Source organism: Bos mutus, chromosome X (assembly GCF_027580195.1).
Source record: "Bos mutus isolate GX-2022 chromosome X, NWIPB_WYAK_1.1, whole genome shotgun sequence".
NCBI lineage: Eukaryota > Metazoa > Chordata > Mammalia > Artiodactyla > Bovidae > Bos > Bos mutus.
In genome coordinates this window covers 62,132,753-62,152,569 of record NC_091646.1, presented here as the reverse complement: position 1 = coordinate 62,152,569, position 19,817 = coordinate 62,132,753, and the positions used below count along the sequence as shown (strand labels likewise).

General features: G+C 36.2%; 1 protein-coding gene across 2 annotated transcripts in view; it reads left to right on the top strand.

The window, feature by feature from the left end:
* LOC102284519 (sodium/hydrogen exchanger 2) overlaps positions 1 to 19,817 on the top strand; it is a 125,129-nt gene that overhangs the window by 52,194 nt on the left and 53,118 nt on the right. For both annotated transcript variants that reach the window (XM_070366039.1, XM_070366037.1), the window contains exons 3-5: positions 7,796 to 8,226; positions 11,355 to 11,818; positions 12,341 to 12,591. In XM_070366039.1, the coding sequence (XP_070222140.1) occupies positions 7,971 to 8,226; positions 11,355 to 11,818; positions 12,341 to 12,591 (971 nt within the window). In that variant the 5' untranslated portion in view covers positions 7,796 to 7,970. The remainder of the gene's footprint in view (positions 1 to 7,795; positions 8,227 to 11,354; positions 11,819 to 12,340; positions 12,592 to 19,817) is intronic.

Here is a 19,817-nt window from a genome sequence, read left to right as displayed (position 1 = left end):
AATATCAATAACCTCAGATATGCAGTTGAAACCACCCTATGGCAAAAAGTGAAGAGGAAACTCTTGATGAAAGTGAAAGAGGAGAGTGAAAAAGCTGGCTTAAAACTCAACCTCAGAAATTAAGATTATAGCATCCAGTCCCATCACTTCATAACAAATACATGGGGAAACAGTGGAAACAGTGACTGACTTTATTTTCTTGGGCTCCAAATCACTGCAGACGGTGACTGCAGCCATGAAATTAAAAGATGCTTGCTCCTTGGAAGAAAAGCTATGACCAACCTAGATAGCATATTAAAAAGCAGAGACATTATTTGCCAACAAAAGTCCATCTAGTCAAAGCTATGGTTTTTCTAGTGGTCTTGTATGGATGTGAGAGTTGGACTATAAAGAAAGCTGAGTGCCAAAGAATTGATGTTTTTGAACTGCGGTGTTGGAGACGACTCTTGAGAGTCCATTAGACTGCAAGGAGATCAAACCAGTTGATCATAAAGGAAATCAGTCCTGAAAATTCATTGGAAGGACTGATGCTGAAGCTGAAACTCCAATACTTTGTCCACTTGATATGATGAACTGACTCATGGAAAAGGGCCCTGATGCTGGGAAAGATTGAGGGCAGGAGGAGAAGGGGACCACAGAGGATGAGATGGTTGGATGGCATCACTGATTCGATGGACGTGAGTTTGAGCAAGCTCTGGGTATTGGTGGCAGACAGGGAAGCCTGGCTTGCTGCAGTCCATGGGGGTAGCAAAGAGCAGAACATGACTGAGCAACTGAAGTGAGTTAGAACTGTATGTCAGAATTGGACCTGTATTCTCTCAGGTTCATTCCTCGACATTTTTTTCAGCGGGAAGACTCCTCTTGTTTGTGTTTCTGAGACTCCTGTGTGTGCAGGCTTCCTGGTGGACTCATATTAATTGTAGGTTCTGATGGGTGTTTGAAGAGAGAGAAAAGAAGGTACAGAGTATTCCTCTCTCTTTATTTTCCTTGGGGAGGTCTCTGATAGCAGCTGTTCATGACTCTAGCTTTTAGTGTGAAGAGGAAAAGTTAAAATTTTACATAACCTCCTGCTCCTTCTGCCTCTGTAAGTCAGCTTGCTCCTTGCAAAGTCTGGATCACGTAGGTCACATAGTCTCAGAAAGTGGGGACTCACAATACTAGGAACTGGAGCTTATCTCACTCACCGTTGTCCTGCTCTTTGCAATCGTCCAGCCCCTGCAAACCTGCTTAATCATGCCTGTCCATATATAAAAACTCTGTAACCCCTGTGTTTGGGGCTCAGAGCTTGGAGTGTTAACTCCTCTGGGCCCCCTGGTGTAAAAAACCTGAGTTCTCCAACTCTCCGAGTGTGGTGGTTGGTTTCTTGAATACTGGTTTCTGCAACAAGTGAACATGACTGCTAATGTTTTAGCTTCTGTCAGATCATTCTGGCCACAGTGGTAAGTTTCCATCTTCTCTCTTTGTCTCTTCAGCCTAGGGGTAGTAGTAGCTTCTTATTATTGTTAATCTTTCTAATCTGTCAACTTTATGTTTTCATTGTCATGTCTATTTCATGTTGTTGCCATTTCTCTTTAGGTCTCAATGTCTTTATTTATGTGCTGTGCTAAGTTGCATCAGTCATGTCCAACTCTAAGAGAACCTATGGCACATCAGGCTCTTCTGTCCATGGAATTTTCCAGGCAAGAATACTTGAATGGGTTGTCATGCCCTTCTCCAGTTTTTATTCATACTGTCAACCAAAAAATTATAGTCACAACCTGAAAGTAGAAAGTTATTTTATTCGGTGGCAATGTTTAGGACTCTGAGCCTGAAGACAGCATCTCAGTAGCTCTGAGGAAACTGCTCCAAGGAGGCATGGGGTAAGTCAGACTATATACAAGTTTCCAACAAAAGGAGTAGGTAGTCTGAGCATCAAAGATCAGGTATCAAGGAATTTAGCATGCTATGTATGGGAAAATGTAAGCCTCTGGGCTCATCAAATTCATTCCTTTCATATGCACTTCAGCTACCTGGGGCCAGTCCTGTTTCCTTGTTCACCTCTTTCATTCACTCAGCTCCTCAGCAATCACTGTCAGGGGGTGGCAGCATCACCTGGATAGCAGTTTGGGAAACCTCATTCACATTTGGAGGCTGGAAATTGCTGATGGCTGTGACATTTCTTCTTTATTAATGTGACAGGAGATATTTTCATTCCACAGTACCTCTTATTTAAGATGCATTCACCTTTTTTTTTTTTTTTTTCCTGGAATTTGCTATGATATTTCTCTGGTTGCTTATGTCTCTATTTTGCTTTGCCAGTGAATCTTAGGATTTTTTTTTTTTTTTTTAGCTATCTCCAACTTTTCCTCCTTTGAGTCTCAGTTAAGATTTTTTCCCCAGGACATTGTCTCAGTATTCTTTCTTCTTTTAGTCTGGATTAAGAACCTTGATTCTGTGCTCTCATGTGTTTTGTACTCCCCCAGTATCTAATTGTATTGCATTAGGATTGCATTTTTAATTTGTATCTCTCATTAGTCTGTAGCACAAAGGCCAAACTTATATTGAAAGTATTTAGCATCATATGCCTAGTACCTAGCATCAAATACATAATGGACACTAAATAGACAGCTATTGGTTGTATATGTATTGTTGAATGAAACTCACTTATTTTATTCTAATGATCTTAGTTGTTTATGTGCTTATTTTCCCCTTTAAATCATAAGTTTCTTGATTGCAAGGAATTAGTGTTATTCCTCATGTCTACAGCATGAAGTTCTATACCCACATAGTATAAAAAGTACATACAAGACACAAATGATTTTGAACACTAAACATTATTTTTGAAAAGGAGTAAATAGAACTTCACAAAGGTTAAGTAAGCTAACTAAGGTCAATTAGGATCTAATGGTGAGACTAGACTCCAGTCTCCTAATTCATAGTTTGTTGATCTTTTATATTTACCAAATCCTCTGAGTTCAATGATTTATCCTATGCCACGAATTTAAGTTAACAATTACCTTCTTTATAGATTTATACTATATAAGTCTTAGTAACAATGGACTACAGAATTAAATATTTGTCTTTTAGTTTTTAAAAGGAAGGAAATATCTATCAATTACATGCATAGACAATTATCCCCCCAAAATTAAAAAAAAAATGCATCAACCAAAACTTGTTCAACAATATTCATAGCAGCCTTTTCCACAATAACCAAAACTAGTAACAACCCAAATGTCCATCAACATAAGAATAGATAAATTGTGATATATTTTACAGTGAAACATCACTTGGCATTAAAAAGTACTAAACTACTGATGTGTATAACAACATGACTAATTACCATGCTGATTGAAAGAAGCCAGACACAAGATAGTACATACTGTATGATTTAATTCATATACAGTTCAAGAATAGACAAAAAGTAATAAAAACACCTATTTCTGCTTTATTGACTATGCCAAAGCCTTTGACTGTGTGGATCACAATAAACTGTGGAACATTCTGAAAGAGATGGGAATACCAGACCACCTGACCTGCCTCTTGAGAAACCTATAGGCAGGTCAGCAAGCAACAGTTAGAACTGGACATGGAACAACAGACTGGTTCCAAAAGGAAAAGGAGTACGTCAAGGCTGGATATTGTTACCCTGCTTATTTAACTTATATGAAGAGTACATCATGAGAAATGCTGGACTGGAAGAAGCACAAGCTGGAATCAAGATTGCTGGGAGAAATATCAATAACCTCAGATATGCAGATGACACCACCCTTATGGCAGCAAGTGAAGAGGAACCCAAAAGCCTCTTGATGAAAGTGAAAGTGGAGAGTGAAAGAGTTGGCTTAAAGCTCAACATTCAGAAAACGAAGATCATGGCATCTGGTCCCATCACTTCATGGGAAATAGATGGGGAAACAGTGGAAGCAGTGTCAGACTTGATTTTTGGGGGCTCCAAAATCACTGCAGATATTAACTGCAGCCGTGAAATTAAAAGACGCTTACTCCTTAGAAGGAAAGTTATGACCAAACTAGATAGCACATTCAGAGGCAGAGACATTACTTTGTAAACAAAGGTTCGTCTAGTCAAGGCTATGGTTTTTCCAGTGGTCATTTATGGATGTGAGAGTTGGACTGTGAAGGCTGAGCACCGAAGAATTGATGCTTTTGAACTGTGGTGTTGGAGAAGACTCTTGAGAGTCCCTTGGACTGCAAGGAGATCCAATCAGTCCATTCTGAAGGAGATCAGCCCTGGGATTTCTTTGGAAGGAATGATGTTAAAGCTGAAACTCCAGTACTTTGGCCACCTCATGCGAAGAGTTGACTCATTGGAAAAGACTCTGATGCTGGGAGGGATTGGGGGCAGGAGGAGAAGGGGACGACAGAGGATGAGATGGCTGGATGGCATCACTGACTTGATGGTCATGAGTCTGGGTGAACTCCGGTAGTTGTTGATGGACAGGGAGGCCTGGCGTGCTGTGATTCATGGGGTCGCAAAGAGTCGGACACGATTGAGTGACTGAACTGAACTGAATGTATATTGAGAGAAGAATGGGACTTGTCTGTGTGTTAAGGTGAGGATAAGCTAAGATGTAGCATGAGACAAAGGTTCAATATCTTCCTTGAGTGGTAGTTATAAAGGTGTATGTAAATTGCCAAAACATGAAGCTGAACATTTAAGAACTGTGCATTTTATTAAATATAAATTATACTTCAATAAAAAGAGAAAAGAATGGAGAGGTGCTTTTCTGGGAATAATCTTCCATTGATTCTAAAATCACATTATGTATCTCTTTTATAAAAGGCTAGACTTGATAATGAAGGAGAAGGCAATGGCACCTCACTCCAGTACTCTTGCCTGGAAAATCCCATGGACAGAGGAGCCTGGTAGGCTGCAGTCCATGGGGTTGCTAAGAGTCCGACAGGACTGAGCGACTTCACTTTCACTTTTCTCTTTTCATGCACTGGAGAAGGAAATGGCAACCCACTCCAGTATTCTTGCCTGGAGACTCCCAGGGACGACGGAGCCTGGTGGGCTCCCGTCTATGGGGTCACACAGAGTCGGACATGACTGAAGTGACTTAGCATAGCATAGCATAGACTTGATAATGAGAAGGCTAGACTTGATAATGAAAAGGCTAGACTTGATAATGAGGACACCAATATTAAGTTGTTGTTGTTCAGTTGCTCAGTCGTGTCCAACTTTTTACGACCCCATGGACTCCAGCACACCAGGCTTCCCTGTCCTTCACCATTTCCTGGGGCTTGCTCAAACTCATGTCCATAAGATTACTCCAGAACTTGATCTAGTGGAAACCTGGAAAATAATTACTAAGAATAGTGTGTGAGTTTGTGCTCAGTCATATCTGACTCTGTGTGATCTCATGGACTATATATAGTGTGCCAGACTCCTTTGTCCCTGGAATTCTCCAGGAAAGAATACTGCAGCAGGTAGCAGTTTCTTACTCCAGGAGATCTTCCTCACCCAGGGATCAAACCCATGTTTCCTGGGTCTCTTGTATTGACAGGTGGATCCTTAACCACTGAGACACCTGTAATGGTTAGTGTCAAATTTGCAATCTTTGATCTGAAAATAAAGTAAATAGCTAAATACTGTGTATAGAATGATGATAAATAAAATTGCAGATGGAAACCTTTACAAGGAAATTAAATTTTAAGTTTTAAAGATTTTTAGTTTATGCCCCACTTAAAAAAAAAGATTTATTTTTAAGACGACTGCTCATTGACATATTAAAAGCATATGTATTGGTGAGACTGTGTCTTCAAAATATTCCTTTTTTGTTGAAAAATGGGTCACTGATTTATCATTAGTTGTTAGGTTAGATGGTGTTAGGCAACAAAGGAAAAATGGGTCATTGATTTAACTAATACCCTCGGGCTCCCATATTTTAATTACCTGTGTTCTCTGTGAATAGTTAACTATGGTAACTGTCCCACATCCTGTTTTGTGAAATATTTACTTACTTATCTCAGCCTTCATTTCTTCTTTCTTTCTTCCCTTCCTTGCTTCCTCTTTCCTATGCATGCCTATTTATATGTAGCTTTTGCTTTCTATCAGAAAGGCAAGTGTGACTATTATTAAAACAAGAATTTACTATGAAATCATTTTCCCACATTTACTGTATAATTTTGCTGTATTCTGTGCACACACACAAAAAAAGAAAAATACTTTTATTTGGTATCATAAATATCTATATTTGCCATAATGCTCAAAATGTACATCACTTTAAAATAGACTCATCAACATCCTCCATGAATTTTTTTAATTGCATATCTTTATTCCAGAAAAACAACTATTTCTGCTTTATTGACTATGCCAAAACCTTTGACTGTGTGGATCACAATAAACTGTGGAACATTCTGAAAGAGATGGGAATACCAGACCACCTGACCTGCCTCTTGAGAAACCTATATGCAGGTCAGGAAGCAACAGTTAGAACTGGACATGGAACAACAGACTGGTTCCAAATAGGAAAAGGAGTACGTCAAGGCAGGATGTTGTCGTCCTGCTTAATTAACTGATATGCAGGGTACATCATGAGAAACGCTGGGCTGGAAGAAGCACAAGCTGGAATCAAGATTGCCGGGAGAAATCTCAATAACCTCAGATATGCAGATGACACCACCCTTATGGCAGAAAGTGAAGAGAAACTAAAAAGCCTCTTGATGAAAGTGAAAGAGGAGACTGAAAAAGTTGGCTTAAAGCTCAATACTCAGAAAACGAAGATCATGGCCTCTGGTCCCATCACTTCATGGGAAATAGATGGGGAAACAGTGGAAAAAGTGTCAGACTTTATTTTGGGGGGCTCCAAAATCAGTGCAGATGGTGATTGCAGCCATGAAATTAAAAGATGCTTACTCCTTGGAAGGAAAGTTATGACCAACCTAGATAGCATATTCAAAACAGAGGCATTACTTTGCCAACAAAGGTCCGTCTAGCCAAGGCTATGGTTTTTCCAGTGGTCATTTATGGATGTGAGAGTTGGACTGTGAAGAAGGCTGAGCACTGAAGAACTGTGGTGATGGAGAAGACTCTTGAAAGTCCATTGGACTGCAAGGACATCCAACCAGTCCATTCTAAAGGAGATCAGTCCTGGGTGTTCTTTGGAAGGACTGATGCTAAAGCTGAAACTCCAGTACTTTGGCCACCTCATGCGAAGAGTTGACTCATTGGAAAAGACTCTGATGCTGGGAGGGATTGGGGGCAGGTGGAGAAGGGGACGACAGAGGATGAGATGGCTGGATGGCATCATCGACTGGATGGACATGAGTTTGGGTAAACTCCGGGAGTTTTTGATGGACAGGGAGGCGTGGCATGCTGCGATTTATGGGGTTGCAGAGTCAGACACGACTGAGCGACTGAACTGAACTTAACTATCCTGCTCTTAAGTACTAGGGCCCTTATTCACACTAAAGAAAAGGTTTTTCTCCTGGAATTTTTAGGAGTAGATGATTTAATTTTTTCAACCCCTTCACCTCTCTCTGTGGAAACAAGGAGGTCTAATGTTTACCGTTTTACCCAAGAGGCAGCTGGAATTTGACATCCTAGTTAAGATTCTCATATGTACAGTCCTTGATAGTCTTTGGAGATTTGGGGATTCTTCTTGAATAGTTTTCCATATCCTTTATGAATTGGAGTTATCTTATAGTAAGAAAATAGATTCCTAAGTGGCCAGAATACAGTTCCAGTAGTTTTCTTCCCCTGGAATTTAGGACTGGGGGTAAGATCCTTTTCTATGTCAATCAATGAATTTGTTCCTGTTTCCTCCCTTTGCTAGCTCAGGTTCTAATTTCATTCCAGGGCATCACAACCCAGCATTTCTCTTCTGGGACTCCACGGAGCTGCTGAAATTTTCATTGATCATTAAATACTAGCCAGAAAGACTAAGGGTCAAGGACAGCAAACCGCATTTGTCAGCAGCTGCAGCTGGAAAGGAGATTAAATACTTAAGCAAGCACAGCTGGCAGAGCTGGTGATGGCTCACAGGCTGGGCCTCCTGTTGCCTCTGCTGCTGGGTCAGCTCTGCTCCCAGCTCCTGGGAACCTCTGGGAATAGCATGCTGCACTACTGGAACCTGAAGGCAGAAAATGGCAGCTGGGGATCCAAAAGAATTCAGGATAATGCCTCGGTGGCATCTGCTCACACACTCCTCTTCTCCCTGGATTACCAGCATGTGCAGACTCCTTTTGAGATCACACTCTGGATTATGTTAGCCTCTCTGGCAAAGATAGGTAAGTGAGGAATTTCCCAAGGCTTTCCCAGGGTGTTGCCTAATAGGGACAGTGGGGCATGGAGTGGGTGGGGGGATCTCAGGGCTTTTCCAGATGTTAAGAAAGGCACCCTTTTCCTAATAGAACAGAGAAAGGCAAACCGGAATATCTGCCTCCTGTTCTCTGCCAAAATGATCTTTATCTTCATAGCTCAAACCTTCTTGCAGTGATCATGTTCAAATGTTGGTGGTCTCCCAGTGGGAGGAGGCAGGAATAGGCCCAGCAAAGGGACTTAGACTGCAAAGTGTCCCAGTTGTTCAAGGGTTGAGCAGACAAGGCATAATTTTAAAAGGGAGAGCAGAGAAATCTAAATAGAATGATTCTAATTGATCTGAGTCTTTAGACAGCATTTTTTCCTCACAGAATGCTTGCTATAGTTGCCAGGTAGTAACAAAGTGGGACAAGTCCATTTTCTATTTTTTAAAAGATAAGCCTTTATACCATTACTCAGAATTTGAGAGAAAACACAAACTAAGACCAGATCCAGCAAGAAAAGAACTGTTATATTTTAACTATTTCAACTTTATGAACACCCTGAATTTCTAGCTTTATGATTCTCCTAAGGGGATTTATTCCGTTTTTCCTTTTACGTTCTTTAATAATTTATCAGACCTTTGCCTTGATGGTGTTAAAGTATTTATGATAACGTTATCATTTTTCTAGGTTCAGAACAAAAGCAATGTCAGGAAAACTTCAAAGTCTATAGAATTCTGTTATTTTAAAATGAATTTCTTCTAAAATAAATCATGTTCAGCATTTCAAAGTTTTATTTAAGTGACTTTATATACTAAAGCTTTACCATTTATGAAATATATTATTTAATGATGACACAAAGAATCCACAGATTCATAGCATGATAGGTTGTCAGAGCTGGAAAAACCCTTAGAAATCATTCTCATCCAACTTTATTTTGTAGATAGGAAATTTGAGGCCCAGGAAGAGAAGATGCTTTGTGAAGTTCAACAAAACGGAACTAGAATGCTCATTTACATACCTCCTTGATTAGAAGTACATACTGTCTTGGGTGATAATAAAGAACATTTGTGAATTCTTTTAAATTATTAGGGTTAATAATTAAGGTTATTAGGGTGCAGGTTCTTTTAAATTATTTTTGTATTATTAGATATGTTGATTATATTAAATCTTCTAATTAAATGTTAATTTCAGCATGATAGGGCAAAGGGACTTCCCAGTAGTCTTCCATTCCCATTTGTTAAAGTAGGAATTTATTGAACCATCACTGACAGATAATTTTTTCTGTGACCTTGTAAGAGAATGTAAATTTAAAAAGCTAACCAAATAAATAAATTAATTAATTAAAAAAGCCTTCCTTGTAAGCAATCATTCAACACATATATTTTTAAACACATTTTATGTGTGAAGAATTATATTGTGGCCAGGGGCTAAAGTGATGAATAAGGCCCCATCCTTCCCATGAGAAGTTTTCAAATTATTTCAATGCCTAGAGAAAATAAGTGATTCTGTAGAGGATAAAGAAGGACACATCATGGTTTAGTGGAAAGATAAAATTACTATGAGCTATTTAAAATTTACTCAATTTAGGAGCCAGTGCCTGGCACATAGGCAATCAATAAGTATGTGTTAGATAAGTAAAGTACTTCTTTGTCTCATATTTTTCATTTTTAATATGAGAATAACAGTATTTACATTGTTATGCTGGTATGATGGGCTTCCCTGGTGGCTCAGATGATAAAGAGTCTGCCTGCAATGCAGGAGATCTGGGTTAGATCCCTGGGTCAGGAAGATCCCCTGGAGAAGGGAATGACAATCCACTCCAGTAGTTTTGCCTGGAGAATTCCATGGACAGAGGAACCTGGTGGGCTACAGACCATGAGGTCTAAAAGAGTTGGACACAACTGAGTGACTAACACTTTGCTGTTGGTTTGATGAGAGAATCAAATAGAAGCATATAGGTGAAAGCACTTTTGAAAATATTTCGAAATAAACTCTAGCATATGAACCAACTGGCTTTCTTTTCTAAAATGTGTTTATTATTTATCTGATAAGTATCTGTTGAGCTATTTCTATGTGCTATCAATGTGCTAGGGATTATTGTAAAAACTATGCTCAATCCTTGAGAAAATTGTAGTCAAATTAACTAACAAATGTATTAGAAAAGGATATCAGCAGTGTATTGGTGAGGACAGGATTAGACAGGAAGGAATGGATTAGCTCAGATGGTCATTAAGGTCCTTTCTATAATAGAGAAGATCGATGATAATTAGAGTATTTTTCTGTAAGCTTCATGTAAGCTAGAGCATGATGATGTGGAATATAATGTGGGCAGAGGAAAAAGAATACAGGATAAAACAGAGAACTGCTGCCATGTAGGTTGCTAGAGATGGCTGTATTTCCCTCATGGGAAGAAAGAGTAATATCATTCTATGAAAAACAAACTTTATAATTGGGATTGTATTTTGATAATTCAGTAGTATGCATTTATGTAAGCCCATATATGTCAATCAGACTAAGTGACAGTTTGGGGTAATTATATGAACATTGAGCTAAAAGTCAAGATACCTGTCTGGGTTGTCATCCCAGCTCCACCACATACTTACTGTTCAGCCATGAAAAGTAGCTTCATTTCTTTGGCCTCAGTTTCCTTATAAATAATTATAATTCCTTATGAATGAAGAATCAGTTATGATTACTAAAGCCCTTTTCAACTCTTATTATTCAAAGCAGACATTTGAATTATGGTTATCATTTCTATATTTTTGAGTTTCTGATGTCTTTGACTATGATCATGAGAAGAGCAGAAGAACACTGCAAGCTGATAAGTGTGTTGTTTCTATTTTAAAATACATACTCATATTTGAAAATGATTCAGTGGGCATATGAATAAACTTGCTGTTAATTGTGAATATTTTAATTCTATTAGTAAATATTTTCCATTGTAAAGGAAAGTGTCTTCACTCATGCCTCTGCATCTTTATTAAGTCATTATTAAAGTGTAAAATGACTGAGAAGTTATTTTCCTGAAATCATAAGACTTGACAAGAAGGCTGACATATAGAGATGATTGATAATAAAGATGTTTACTAGTCTATCTTTTTTCTCTTTTCTAGGATTTCATCTCTGTAATAAGATACCCACAGTTGTACCTGAAAGCTGCCTTTTGATATTTGTAGGTCTCATCATGGGAGGACTAATTTACAGTTTAAATGACAAATCTCCACCAGTCATGAACAGTGATATATTTTTCTTGTATTTACTTCCACCAATAGTCCTTGATGCAGGATATTTTATGCCCAGTCGGCCATTTTTTGAAAACATAGGAACCATTCTGCTGTATGCTGTAGTTGGAACAATGTGGAATGCATTTGGAATAGGCCTTTCCCTCTATGGCATATGTCAGGTGAAGCTCTTCAACCTTAAAGACGTGTCATTGCTCCATAACCTTTGGTTTGGTAGTTTGATTGCTGCAGTAGATCCTGTGGCTGTACTCTCTGTATTTGAAGAAATTCATGTGAATGAAAAGCTTCACATTTTGGTGTTTGGAGAATCCCTCCTTAATGATGCTGTTACTGTTGTAAGTATCCCACACACGAGTTTTCATGGTAATTAATTAGGTTCCCTTATGCTCACCCTTGAAATTTAAATAATAATTTAATTCTGGTTTAGACCATGATTGAACAATTTAGTCCTAGGAATAAGGTTATGAATTTAGATAATATGATTTACTCATGATTAATATGTTTTCAAAAATAGAAATACTTCTTTGATACTATACTAACCTTTATCAGTTTATTAAGAGAAAATTAGGGTATGCCTTCTATAGGTCAAAGTCTTCCTAGTCATGTTACAAGAATATTTTAGCCATAAAGGATATATTCACAGCCCATCAATTTTCAAACAGAATCATGCATAATTTAATACTCATCTGTAGAAATATCTTTTGATATAAGGAAGCTTTCTAGGAACTCATATTGGGAAGGAAATGGGGAGTTGAAGAACTTCAAAGTTGAGAAACTTCAAATTAGAAGGGCATGAATTGAGACGTTCCTGATTGGTAAATTCACTCTAATCCTTTTTTTTTTCTTTTTAAATACAGGTGCTCTATAAGCTGTTCAAATCTTTCTCTGAAATGCCATCTATCAAATCATTGGACATTTTGGCTGGGATAGGAAAGTTTTTTTTGGTTGGAATAGGAGGCATTTTCATTGGGCTCTTGTTTGGCATGATTGCTGCCTTTACCACACGCTTTACCAAGACCATCCGGGTCATCGAACCTCTCTTTGTCTTCTTATACAGTTATCTCTCCTACCTGACAGCTGAAATGTTCCATCTCTCAGGTATTGTGGCGTAAGTATCTGGACAAGTCTTTGATCTATTGAATTTCTTTTAGGAATTGTTTCTTATTTTCCACTAGAAATCTAGGAAACTGCATTTCCTAAATATGGAAGGTGACTCTCCTTTATGTTCTTCAAGGATTTCCTGTTACCTCTAATAGTCACTTAGTCATAGGACTGCAAGTGTTATTGTTGTCAAGCTCATGGACTCCCTGTAGAGATTAAATGGCTAAATCTCAACTACCTTGCCTGTGTTCCGATTGCGGGTCAGTATGACTTTCATTGCATAACAAAAATGCTGAGACTTTGGCATGAGGCTACCTAGAGCCCTCCTCTCTTTGCAGGGGAGAATCATTCGCCTAATGGATTAGTGTATCTAAACCCAGTAACATTCCAGTGGTAGGTAATTAGATAGCACACTGTATAAATAAACTTGGCATTAGCTCTTATATAGATGGATTTTCTGCCATAACAAATAACTTTATGACTTGTTTTGTAAACCATATGGCATATGCTACATTTTTCTCTTCTCTATCACTGGCATTTAACCAATGATGATAGTACCTCATATCTAGCTTATAAGGCTAAATGCCCATATGGTAAGTATTAACACCTAAATGCTTTTGTGCTAGGGTTTAGATAGATCACTCCATTCTGTGTTTTTAAAAGAAATGGAATGCATTATCTTTTTCAAATTACACATGTTTTCTGAAAGCTCAAAGAGAAAAAGAAAAAAGAAAAGATTGATTTAAAAAAAATTATTTATTTTAATTGGAGGCTAATTACTTTACAATATTGTGATGGTTTTTGCCAAAATTAAGTTCTTTAGAACCAATGCCATTTGACTTTAGGTTACTCTTAGTTCTCAAAGGACTTACTGTACATGAGAAATGTCATAAAATAGTGATTACAGTTAGTTTGTTTTAAATAAAAATGTTCTAGGTTGAAAGCAAGGATTCTATCTAGCATCTGTCTGGGTGATTGCATTTTAATTTGTTGAGAGATGTAGTTTGTGTTTTAAATTGTCTTTGATTTTTATTGTTTGTATTACTATTAATGAAAGACATGTAGAAAAAAGCCAAAAAAGGAATTGGATGGGGCAATTTAAATTCTTTTAATCTAGGACATTTTCCAAAGTTTTAATATAGTATCATTTAAGTGGCTTCCTTCTTTTGAGCACCCTGCACTTTTAAAGAACTTGACAATGTGGTGAGTCCTGAAAGAAACAGGGAAAACAATGTTGTCAGAATTACTTGTTTCCTCTGAAACTCTCCTGATTCTTAACTTTCTTATAACTCTAATATATGTTATTTTGGATTAAGAATATGAGAATCTTTCAGGGTTATATCTGACAATCTTGTTTCTTTTGAGTGCTAAGGATATTGGAAAAAAGACCTTCCTTTATTTTTACGGAGGTAGTTTAGCAAAATAATTAAATGATTAATTCAGACCATCTTAGGCTAACACTTTATATGCATTTTTGTTATCTTAAAAGGTATTTGAAAACCTAGAGAGGTTGGAGGTGGGAGGCAGATTTAGGAGGGAGGGGACATATGAATGCCTATGGCTGATGCATGTTGACGTGTGGCAGAAACCAACACAACATTGTAAGGCAATTATTCCCCAATTAAAAATAAAGACTTTTTAAAAAAAAAAAAAAAATATTTGTGCAAATATCCTTTAAATATATATATATATATCTTTATAAACTTTGTGTTATATGCAAAACTTTGTCTTACTTAAAGTGAAATTGTTTTGAATGTAGTTGGAAAAGAAGGGCACAAGTATGATTTAAAGTATTTGGGAAAATCTTTTCCTAAGATATTGTATTAATTGGAAACTTAATTAGGCTGAAAACACTGGATTAAGAAATGGAACTCCAAAATTTAGGTCACATAAATGACCAAATAATGATGGTATTTAAACTTGTAATAAAATGAACAGAATGATAATTCAACTAACTGTCAAATCATAGATTTTAAATATTAAATACATTTGAAAAATTAATTTATTTTTTTTGAAAACCTCCTCCAAAACCTTCTGAGTTTCAGTTACTCTACCTGTTAAAAGTAGATGATAATATCTACATTACAGAATAATTGTAATAAAATGAAACAGTATATTAACTGAATGACTATTTAAATATATAAACAGCAAATTTTAGATATTATGTAGTTATTTATTGATTGAATCACTGTGTTAAGCATGAAACAAAAGTATAATCATAGTCACAATGTCACTTTGGGAAGATTTTCCCTTCCTTTCAATTTGTTGCATTATCCAATATGAAAATGTAGCACAAAACACTTACACTCAGTCAATTATTAGTCATTTTTTTCATAAATGAACTATGTATAAATCAAGTTCTGCCTGAAGGATTACTGATTCTTAGAATGGTCAATATCATCAATTTTTCTTGTTGTTGAAATCAAAATGAGGACACAATTTTACTGTGAGAAAAGTAATTAAAATATATTAGAATTCTATACATCTGTGTACAACATTGTAATGTAATTAGCCTCTAATTAAAATAAATAAAAAAATATATATTAGAATTATGAGGTTGAAGACTATTCTTAGCCTAAAAGCATAAGGCATCAGTCTTAATGATGGGTGCTTTTAACAGGGTATATTGCATCCATTATAGGACTCATTTTTGTTCCTTTTCAACAATTCATTGTTTCTGAAGTCAATAAGTACTCATTTACTGATATCTTAAAATAGGTTTTGTTATATTATGTTGCCTCCTACTTTAGACATTTTTTCATAAAAGAAAATCTGCTCATCAGAAGTACCAATTGCTATATAAATTTATTTTATAAATTACCAAATTTATTTATTTATTTATAAAAGTTCCAATTTATTTATAAAATATTAAATTATTATATCTTTATATATAAATTTATAGAAAATTAAATATAATTTAATGATTCTTTGAGAAGAATATTCAAGTCTAGATTTCTATTAGACACTTGATAATATGTTTTTATCACCATTGTATTTTGTTACATTTTTTAAAACTTAACAAATGTGAGTTTGCTTCTCTGAGCTTCAAATTGTTCTGTATTTCATTCAAAAGAGTGTTTGCTATTGTTGCCTATCAGCATAGGTGGAGAACAATGTTTTTATTTTTATTTTTTATTTTATTTTTTAACTTTACAATATTGTATTGGTTTTGCCATATATCAACATGAATCCACCACAGGTATACACGTGTTCCCCATGCTGAACCCTCCTCCCACCTCCCTCCCTGTACCATCCATCTGGGTCGTCCCAGTGCACCAGCCCCAAGCATCCAGTATGGTGCATCAAACCTGTACTGGCAACTCGTTTCATATATGATATTATATAGGTTTCAATGCCATTCTCCCAAATCATCCCACCCTCTCCCTCTCCCACAGAGTCCAAAAGACTGTTCTATACATCAGTGTCTCTTTTGCATACAGCAAGAGAACAATGTTTTTAATTAACTTTGGTTGGGTCAGACAGCTATGACTGCCTAATATTGTTTTTGAGAATCTCAGAAAAAGTAGGCATTGTTATTTTTAAATTAATCTCCAAAATATATTGGCATTGTTTTATATGTCAGATTGACATCACTGTTTGGCATAGGAGACAAATAATTTTTATAAACCATTAACAACCATTTGTTGGCCCTGTAGATAGTATTGCTTTCCTGGTGGTTCAGACGGTAAAGAATCCACCTGCAATGCGGGAGACCTAGTTTCAATCCCTCGGTTAGGAAGATTCCCTGGAGAAGGGAATGGCTACCCACTCCAGTGCTCTGGCCTGGATAATTCTATGGATTTTATAGTCCATGGGATCACAAATAATAGATAGTATTATAACAAGGTTATAGTGTAGAAAATAGCAGACCAATTAATTTCTCATCTTTCACCCTTATATTGTAGAGCTTCCCTGGTGGCCTAGATGATAAAGCATGTTTAAATGCAGGATTATGTTCTCTACAGAAAATTATTTGTGCAATTAGCTTGTTTGTGATTTCTATTCAGGAGCTTGTACAAAATTATTTTACATTCTAATAAAAATGAATAATTATAGCTAAAATACTCAAAGGGTGTTCTTTTTATATACTGTTTTATTCACCCTGTCATGAAAAAAAATCCTCTAAATTTTGTAAAAAGAGATACTATAGAACATGAAGATTTAGAAATAAGTTTTCACACAATGACAAATACTATTTTTGTGAGATCAGAAATACATTAAAGTTATTTCATGCATTTGATATGAACTATAAAGCTAAGGTGTTAGAATTTAGGAATGTTCTAGCTTAAGGCTCCAGTTCTATAATGGGTTTGAGCTGTACCAGTTTGTAATTCCATAACTTATTGTTTTCACAATATAATAATGCTCTATCAAAGAAAGTGTCATCAATCAGCAAAGAATGCCTATATATATATATATATATATATATATATATATATATAAAATGAAGTTTATATATTGTATTATAACTTTCCTTCACTTTCAAAACTGTTCAAATCTAATAGAAATTCCTTTTTGTTTGCTCAAATGCTAAAACTCTATGCTGTGGAGCATAGTTCTCTTTCACTTTTGGAAAGAGTTTTTTTTTTTTTCCTAACCAACTGACATGCAGATGGATTTAGTTTTCTACTGTGATCTTCATTATCTATAGATTCCAGATAAGTACCTTCTAATTACTTTCTAGCCTAGTTGGACACTTTAAATACTAAACCTAAATTTAAAGTGAAGTCCTAGCTCAAAGTATGTACATAAATAAAATAAAATATTATAGCTACAGTCCATGTTATATTTTTGTGGTTGATACTATTAATCTGAGAATATTCCTTAAAATATCAAATGTTAATAGAATCATAGAGTTTCTTTAAAATGTAAATTTCTTTCTATTTCTTTTGAAATGTATCAAGCCTATACACCTTTGTCATTTGGAGTAACAGACAGGATACTTGCACATTTAACCACTGATATTAGAGCAAACAATTGAATTGGGAATCATGAAAATGTTTCTGCTTACCAGTTCCACTGTTTTAATTCAAAATTTCCAAGACTGAAATAGAATAGGTTCTGTTAGCTGTCTTTAGCAAAACTTCTCTGGCCTACCTAGCTTACTCAGTTTTGAAATTTCAATCCCAACAGTGTTCTCAGGAAAGAACCAGTGCCTTTGTGCTGAGAATGATATAAGAAGCAAGATCTGTAGAGAGACTTGCACACAGTAGGGACTCAATTGTTTCTTTTTGAATGAATGCACACATGAATGCATAAATGACTAGGGAAATTTTGGATGAGACAACCTGAAACCACTTCTGTAAAAGAAAGTACTTGTATTAATCATGTTTTTATGACTCATAAACAACCTGACCTATAGAGAAATGGATCAAGGAAGTGAGAAAATGGCTTTAAGTATCTCATACTTAAGGAGGAAGGTAAAATTAATTCCCTAAAGATCTGTAATGAGTCGATGACAGACATGACATTTTATTCTAGAATTTACCTACTAAGAAACTCTTTTACTCATAAGGCAATCAATATTCAAACCTTTAAAATTCAGAGTTTAGTCTTAAAGACTGAGAAATTTTATTGAGTTCATCAACAAGGCTAATTATATTAAGAGAAAAAAGACTTGGAAATAATCTATGATTTTTATTTTTACATCTTATTTATATGTTAGATTTTTACCCATGCATGACTTCAAGAGTTTATGCATTGCTGTGACTTCTGCACAAAGGGACTAAAATAGCCTAAGAAAATGTGTTTTCATGTTGTGAAATACTTCACAGTGATATGAAGTGAAGAGAGTGTTAGTCACCCATTCATGTTTGACTTTTGTGACCACCCATAGACTATAGCCCCATAGGCACTTCTGTCCATGTACTGGAGGAAGTAGCCATTCCTTTCTTCCCTTGAATGGCAGTAGTCATCCGACCCAGGGAGATCTTTGGGGACCTTCCCAAGCCAGGGGTTGAAAGTACATCTCTTATGTCTCCTGCTTTGGTAGGAAGAGTCTTTACCTGCTAAGAAACCAATATAGGCCTAAAATATTCAAAGTGTGGTTCACGAACTCTTGTGTACTATGCTGTGCTAAGTTGTTTTAGTTGTTTCTGACTCTTCACGACCCTGGGCTTCCCTGATAGCTCAGTTGGTAAAGAATCCACCTACAATGCAGGAGACCCGGTTCAATTCCTGGGTTGCAAGATCCCCTGGAAAAGTGATAGGCTACCCAGTCCAGTTTTCTTGGACTTCCCTTGTGGCTCAGCTGGTAAAGAACCCGCCTGCAAAGCAGGAGACCTGGCTCGATCCCTGGGTCTGAAAGATCCCCTGATGAAAGGAAAGGCCCCACTCCAGTATTCTGGCCTGGAGAATTCCATAGACTGTATAGTCCATGGCGTCGCAAAGAGTCGGACAGGACTGAGTGACTTTCACTTTCCCTTTTCTTTGTGATCCTATGGACTGTAACCTGCTAGATTCCTCTGTCCATGGGATTCTCCTGACAAAGTCAGCAAGGAACTATATCTCCTCCAGCTATATCACTTTTTCTCTTTAAATCAAACAAATCTAAAGTGAATTGAGAAATATAAGATGTCAATTAAATATTTTCCCTTTAATTAAATTTTAATAGTGATTCTTTAACCTTAAAAATTCATGTGATTAGTCTAATAGATTTGCTTTTAAAGAGTTATAATCCTGCATAGCAATCCAGAAAGCCAAAGCAATTAAAAAGAATTGTTTTGAAAAATCAAACTTTTTTATTCTCTGTGACATTTAAGCAATAAATCTCTAAAAAACTAAAGTACCAACCACCTAAGTCAAGAGAAATGAAAGTTACAAAATTGCAAATTCTTTTTGAGTGACACTTTTTATGGAAAAGATTTTTTCAGAAAATAAGTACTCATAAACTAATGAGTTCTTCTAAAGAAACATAATCAAAAAATGTTTTGTACAATCAAATAAATGTTCCTACTCAACGTATCCCCCTCCAAAAAATCTCAAGTTGCTCAAATTATACTAATTCCTTAAAGACCTGAATCACTTCTTCATGAAGACGTTATCACTCACAGAAATTTATTTGCAACTTTGTCTTAACTCTAGTCACATCTGTTTTGTGTCATGGTTACTCATTTAGATGTTTCTCCCCCACAAATATTAGCTAATATTCATTGAGCATTTCCAGTATGTCAGACATTATGCTTATTGCTTTACATACCTTTTCTTGTTTAATTCTCATGGCAATTGCATCAG